The 7,500-nt window shown below is 43.2% G+C and overlaps 1 protein-coding gene across 2 annotated transcripts in view; it reads left to right on the forward strand.

The window, feature by feature from the left end:
- LOC120056421 (teneurin-2-like) overlaps window positions 1–7,500 on the forward strand; it is a 375,571-nt gene that overhangs the window by 324,840 nt on the left and 43,231 nt on the right. For both annotated transcript variants that reach the window (XM_039004579.1, XM_039004578.1), the window contains exons 8-10: window positions 1,539–1,744; window positions 2,000–2,195; window positions 6,311–6,412. In XM_039004579.1, the coding sequence (XP_038860507.1) occupies window positions 1,539–1,744; window positions 2,000–2,195; window positions 6,311–6,412 (504 nt within the window). The remainder of the gene's footprint in view (window positions 1–1,538; window positions 1,745–1,999; window positions 2,196–6,310; window positions 6,413–7,500) is intronic.

A 7,500-nucleotide genomic window follows, 5' to 3' on the forward strand; every position in this document is an offset into this window, starting at 1 on the left:
GTCTACAGGAGGTGAGGTGATCTCTGCAGTACAGCCGTAGAGAAGGAGATGTAAGACTGTTCTGGAAGCCAGCCAGAGCACTGTGGTTATAAGACTGTTCTGGAAGCCAGCCAGAGCATTGTGTTTATAAGACTGTTCAGGAAGCCAGCCAGAGCATTGTGGTTATAAGACTGTTCTGGAAGCCAGCCAGAGCATTGTGGTTATAAGACTGTTCAGGAAGCCAACCAGAGCATTGTGGTTATAAGACTGTTCAGGAAGCCAGCCAGAGCATTGTGGTTATAAGACTGTTCAGGAAGCCAGCCAGAGCATTGTGGTTATAAGACTGTTCAGGAAGCCAGCCAGAGCATTGTGGTTATAAGACTGTTCAGGAAGCCAGCCAGAGCATTGTGGTTATAAGACTGTTCAGGAAGCCAGCCAGAGCATTGTGGTTAATGCTGATGTGTCTGTGATCGTCACTGTCAGGACTCTGGCGGTTCCACTGCAGATCTGCCTGATGCGTTTAGGAGGAATAACACCCCTTCCTTAATACTGTGGGAGGAACACATCGCCACCCAGGACCTCGTCGCTCTCTCTCTCTCTCTCTCTCGCTTTGTTATCTCCCTTCTTCTCTCTCTCTCTCTTTCGCGCTCTCTCTCTCCCGTATCTATTTTTAATGCAGCCAGAGGTTTCTCAGCTAGGAAAATATCAAATTATTTTGGGTTAACTACTCAAAACCGGTGGGATAGCAACGCTTGAGGCAATTTGTCAAGTGTTTTAAAGGGGAGATATGTTGCACTATGGAGGACTATGATGATTTAACAAGCCTTCACCATTGTCACCCTCCTCAGTCCCATGAGGACTTCACGACCAACAGGTCTGGGAATATTGTCCTACCCCGCTCCGAGGGAGGAGAAGAATGACAGCAGAGCTTTACTTCCTCACTGTCCCCACAGGGAAAAGGGATACATCCTGTAGTACTGCTATGGAGACTTTCATCTATAAACCTTTTACAGTGTAAAATCATTATTAGTGTCGTAACTAAACACCTTGTGTGACAAAACAGCATCTCTGTGTTTGTTTTTTCCTGCTATGTAACACAAATATTTACATTGCATCTCCATAAGTTGGAGAGGTTGACATTCTACTTCTTATCACAGCAGATGTGTTCTGTCAATAGAGATCTGAGGTACATCTCTCTGTCTTTGTCACTCTATCTCTCCTCTCTCTCCTCTCCCTCTCTCTCCTCTCCCTCCCTCTCTCTCTCATTTTTCTCCCTCTCTCTCCTCTCCCTTCCTCTCTCTCTCTCCTTTTTCTCCCTCCCTCTCTCTCCTTTTTCTCCCTCTCCCCTCCCTCCCTCCCTCCCTCCCTCCCTCCCTCCCTCCCTCCCTCCCTCCCTCCCTCCCTCTCTCTCTCTCTCTCTCTCTCCCTCTCCCTCTCTCTCTCTCTCCCTCCCTCCCTCTCTCTCTCTCTCCCTCCCTCTCTCTCTCTCTCCCTCCCCCCTCCCTCTCTCCCTCCCTCTCTCTCTCGCTCCCTCCCCCCCCCCTACCTCCATCTCTCAGGACCATGGGTGTACAGGAACAGTAGTATAAGTACAGGTGAGCTGGAGGTAGGTCGGCGGCTGAGCCAGGACGTCCCCCCAGGAGTGTTCTGGCGCTCCTTACTACACCTCCGCCAGCCCCTGTTCCTCAAGTTCAACATCTCCCTGGGCAAAGACGCACTCTTTGGGGTGTACATCCGCAAGGGCCTGCCCCCCTCCCACGCACAGGTACCCAGCAACTAACCCTGCTCTCTCTGTTGTCCCTCCCTCTCTCCCTCTCTCCCTCACTAACCCTGCTCTCTCTGTTGTCCCTCCCTCTCTCCCTCACTAACCCTGCTCTCTCTGTTGTCCCTCCCTCTCTCCCTCTCTCCCTCACTAACCCTGCTCTCTCTGTTGTCCCTCCCTCTCTCCCTCACTAACCCTGCTCTCTCTGTTGTCCCTCCCTGCCTCTCTAACCCCTAACCCTGTTCTCTCTGTATTCAGTATGACTACATGGAGCGTCTGGACGGGAAGGAGAAGTGGAGCGTGGTGGAGTCTCCTCGGGAGCGCCGCAGCATCCATACGGTGGTTCTGAACGAGGCCATCTTTGTTCAGTACCTGGACCCTGGCACCTGGCATCTGGCCTTCTACAACGACGGCAAGGACAAGGAGTCTGTCTCCTTCAGCACCGTGGCTCTAGGTGGGTGCTGTTATTATATTTACCTGCTTGCTTTACACTTCTATATTCTCCTTGTAAAGCCAGGGCGGAACATTTAGGATTCTGGTAGAAAGAAAGAGAGAGAGAGAGAGAGAGAAAGAGAGAGAGAGAGAGAGAGAGAGAGAGAGAGAGAGAGAGAGAGAGAGAGAGAGAGAGAGAGAGAGAGAGAGAGAGAGAGAGAGAGAGAGAGAGAGAGAGAGAGAGAGAGAGAGAGAGAGAGAGAGAGAGAGAGAGAGAGAGAGAGAGAGAGAGAGAGAGAGAGAGAGAGAGAGAGAGAGAGAGAGAGAGAGAGAGAAAGAGAGAGAGAGCGAGAGAGAGAGAGAGAGAGCGAGAGAAAGAGAGAGAGAGCGAGAGAAAGTTTCACAAATTCACCATTCCAGGATTGCATCCCTGTTGGTCTGATAGGCGTAGACTGATATTGGGAGTGAGCACTGATAAAAGTGTTGGAAAGGATAGAGATTGAGTCATGAAAGAGATGTCTCCCTGTGGAGTATCTCTCCGTCTGTACACAGCTCCTGTCACACAGTTGGCCATCTCTGAACAGTAGACAAGCATGCAACAGCTGAGAACAAACAAGAGGTAAAAACACAGGAATGTTTCCCCCCACGTTGGTTTTTGAAGTATTCATGACTCTCTGGAGCCCCCATCAAAGAGAACCACTATGTCCACACGGCACACGTGTAGGCTCTGCTGCAGTAAAAGCATGACACAACATCTTTGATTTAGAGATCAATTTGAATGATAACCTTCTCTGAGGAGGATGCTACTGAGAAGAGAAGCCAGGCCAACAGAACAGAACCGGAGCTTGAGCTTGACCTTGACTGAAAGAGAGGAGGAAGAGAGGAGGAAGAGAGCTTAGCTTGGCGACTGTAACTCCTAACTCTTCCCTAGAGTCCTGTGCAGGTCAGCCTAAAGACACACATTGATATACATGAGGTCAAAGCAAGCGTTTTGTATTCATACAGTAGACTCTCTTAGTAAATGAATACGAATCTGCTCATTGTTCATTTGCCTTTTATGCTTCCGTAAACCTCTAATTGTCCGTGGGGAGGCACACACGACACGCAACAGTGGCTGGAGTATATCGTGGTGGAGTGGCCTCTCCCACTGCCATACTGCCATGGGGACACTGAGTGATCGAAGCAATTAAATTACAGTAATTGTACTTACCTCTGCAGTGGGGATGAGTACTGGTGTAATTAGGGAGGTTATCACTTGTGGCAGGGGCTGTGGAGGGAGGACGAAGGGGTGTAAGGACATTTGGGGTATGCTAAGAAGTTGTAGTATACTGAATCATTTAAATAATGTGTTAGACAGTCACGCCACAGAGGCATTTTGAATTATCTGTGCAGTGCATCTTTTATTTCTTAGCTAATTGTCTCTCTGCTAATGGATGTTTACAGATAAACAATGGTCATAAGAATTCCTAAATCTCAACAGATGCATGTATTACTTGCCGCCAGGAGCTGCCTACACAGTGTAGTGCCCGAGTTCATTCTTCCATCAAACACTAGTCGTTCTGCGTTAAACTCTATTTTAACAGACTATTATATTAGCTATAGAAAGACCAGCAGGTTCAGCCTCCAGTAAAACTTTAATGACTGTTAATTATTTAGATGTATCTAATTATGAACGGTAGGGAGGCAAGAGGTGATGAGGGAAGGAGTCTGCCTGATCAAAACTGGAAAGAAAGGAGGTGTTAATGAGAGGGATATTAGAGGAGGGAGAAGGAGAGGGATATTAGAGGAGGTGGAAGGAGAGGGATAATAGAGGAGGGAGAAGGAGAGGGATAATAGAGGGAGAAGGAGAGGGATAATAGAGGAGGGAAAAGGAGAGGGATAATAGAGGAGGGAGAAGGAGAGGGATATTAGAGGAGGGAGAAGGATAGGGATATTAGAGGAGGGAGAAGGAGAGGGATATTAGAGGAGGGAGAAGGAGAGGGATATTAGAGGAGGGGGAAGGAGAGGGATATTAGAGGAGGGAGAAGGATAGGGATATTAGAGGAGGGAGAAGGATAGGGATATTAGAGGAGGGAGAAGGAGAGGGATATTAGAGGAGGGAGAAGGAGAGGGATAATAGAGGAGGGAGAAGGAGAGGGATATTAGAGGAGGGAGAAGGAGAGGGATATTAGAGGAGGGAGAAGGAGAGGGATATTAGAGGAGGGAGAAGGAGAGGGATATTAGAGGAGGGAGAAGGAGAGGGATAATAGAGGAGGGAGAAGGAGAGGGATATTAGAGGAGGGAGAAGGAGAGGGATATTAGAGGAGGGAGAAGGAGAGGGATAATAGAGGAGGGAGAAGGAGAGGGATATTAGAGGAGGGAGAAGGAGAGGGATATTAGAGGAGGGAGAAGGAGAGGGATATTAGAGGAGGGAGAAGGAGATGGATATTAGAGGAGGGAGAAGGAGAGGGATATTAGAGGAGGGAGAAGGAGAGGGATATTAGAAGAGGGGGAAGGAGAGGGATATTAGAGGAGGTGGAATTAGAGGGATATTAGAGGAGGGAGAAGATGAGGGATATTAGAGGAGGGAGAAGGAGAGGGATATTAGAGGAGGGAGAAGGAGAGGGATATTAGAGGAGGGAGAAGGAGAGGGATATTAGAGGAGGGAGAAGGAGAGGGATATTAGAGGAGGGAGAAGGAGAGGGATATTAGAGGAGGGAGAAGGATAGGGATATTAGAGGAGGGAGAAGGAGAGGGATATTAAAGGAGGGAGAAGATGAGGGATATTAGAGGAGGGAGAAGGAGAGGGATATTAGAGGAGGGAGAAGGATAGGGATATTAGAGGAGGGAGAAGTATAGGAATATTAGAGGAGGGAGAAGTATAGGAATATTAGAGGAGGGAGAAGGAGAGGGATATTAGAGGAGGGAGAAGGAGATGGATATTAGAGGAGGGAGAAGGAGAGGGATATTAGAGGAGGGAGAAGGAGAGGGATATTAGAGGAGGGAGAAGGAGAGGGATATTAGAGGAGGGAGAAGTATAGGAATATTAGAGGAGGTGGAATTAGAGGGATATTAGAGGAGGGAGAAGATGAGGGATATTAGAGGAGGGAGAAGGAGAGGGATATTAGAGGAGGGAGAAGGAGAGGGATATTAGAGGAGGGAGAAGGAGAGGGATATTAGAGGAGGGAGAAGGATAGGGATATTAGAGGAGGGAGAAGTATAGGAATATTAGAGGAGGGAGAAGTATAGGAATATTAGAGGAGGGAGAAGGAGAGGGATATTAGAGGAGGGAGAAGGAGATGGATATTAGAGGAGGGAGAAGGAGAGGGATATTAGAGGAGGGAGAAGGAGAGGGATATTAGAGGAGGGAGATGGATATTAGAGGAGGGAGAAGGAGAGGGATAATAGAGGAGGGAGAAGGAGAGGGATATTAGAGGAGGGAGAAGGAGAGGGATATTAGAGGAGGGAGAAGGAGAGGGATATTAGAGGAGGGAGAAGGAGAGGGATATTAGAGGAGGGAGAATGAGAGGGATATTAGAGGAGGGAGAAGGAGAGGGATATTAGAGGAGGGAGAAGGAGAGGGATATTAGAGGAGGGAGAAGGAGAGGGATATTAGAGGAGGGAGAAGGATAGGGATATTAGAGGAGAGGGATATTAGAGGAGGGAGAAGGAGAGGGATATTAGAGGAGGTGGAAGGAGAGGGAACAATCACATCCTTCTCTATTGTATATAATATTTCATCATTAATATATATTAATATATAGTTGGTTATAATTATATATTAATATATATTTGGTTATAGCAATATATATTTGGTTATAATAATAATATATTAATATATATTTGGATTTAATAATAATATATTCATATATATTTGGATTTAATAATAATATATTCATATATATTTGGTTATAGTAATATACTAATATATATTTGGTTATAATAATATATTAATATATTTTTTGATTTAATAATAATATATTCATATATATTTGGTTATAGTAATATACTAATATATATTTGGTTATAATAATAATAATATATTCGGATTTAATAATAATATATTCATATTTATTTGGTTATAATAATATATTCATATATACAGGATTTGGTTATAATAATAACTTGTCTGTTTCAATCCTTGTTGTTCAATCTTAGATTCAGTGCAAGAATGCCCGCAGAATTGCCATGGAAACGGAGAGTGTATGTCGGGTGTGTGCCACTGCTTCCCAGGGTTCCATGGCATGGATTGTGCCAAAGGTACCAACTTTGTTATCACCTAGATTATATTGGTTTGTGTAGGTATTGCATAGGTATATTATAGGTATTGTATAGGTATATATTATAGGTATTGCATAGGTATATTATAGGTATTGTATAGGTATATTATAGGTATTGCATAGGTATATTATAGGTATTGTATAGGTATTGCATAGGTATTGCATAGGTATTGTGTAGGTATATATTATAGGTATTGTATAGGTATATTATAGGTATTGTATAGGTATATATTATAGGTATTACATAGGTATATATTATAGGTATTGCATAGGTATTTTATAGGTATTGCATAGGTATTGCATAGGTATTGTATAGGTATTGTATAGGTATATATTATAGGTATTGTATAGGTATTGCATAGGTATATTATAGGTATTGTATAGGTATATATTATAGGTATTGCATAGGTATATATTATAGGTATTGCATAGGTATATTATAGGTATTGCATAGGTATATTATAGGTATTGTATAGGTATATTATAGGTATTGTATAGGTATTGCATAGGTATATTATAGGTATTGTATAGGTATTGTATAGGTATTGTATAGGTATTGTATAGGTATATATTATAGGTATTGTGTAGGTATATTATAGGTATTGTATAGGTATATATTATAGGTATTGCATAGGTATATATTATAGGTATTGCATAGGTATATTATAGGTATTGTATAGGTATTGCATAGGTATTGTATAGGTATTATATAGGTATTGCATAGGTATATTATAGGTATTGCATAGGTATATTATAGGTATTGTATTGGTATATATTATAGGTATTGCATAGGTATATATTATAGGTATTGCATAGGTATTGCATAGGTATTGTATAGGTATATATTATAGGTATTGTATAGGTATTGCATAGGTATATTATAGGTATTGTATAGGTATTGTATAGGTATTGTATAGGTATTGTATAGGTATATATTATAGGTATTGTACAGGTATATTATATGTATTGTATAGGAATATTATAGGTATTGCATAGGTATATATTATAGGTATTGTATAGGTATATTATAGGTATTGTATAGGTATTGCATAGGTATTGCATAGGTAT

Source organism: Salvelinus namaycush, chromosome 12 (genome assembly GCF_016432855.1).
Source record: "Salvelinus namaycush isolate Seneca chromosome 12, SaNama_1.0, whole genome shotgun sequence".
In the NCBI taxonomy this organism is placed as follows: Eukaryota; Metazoa; Chordata; class Actinopteri; order Salmoniformes; family Salmonidae; genus Salvelinus; species Salvelinus namaycush.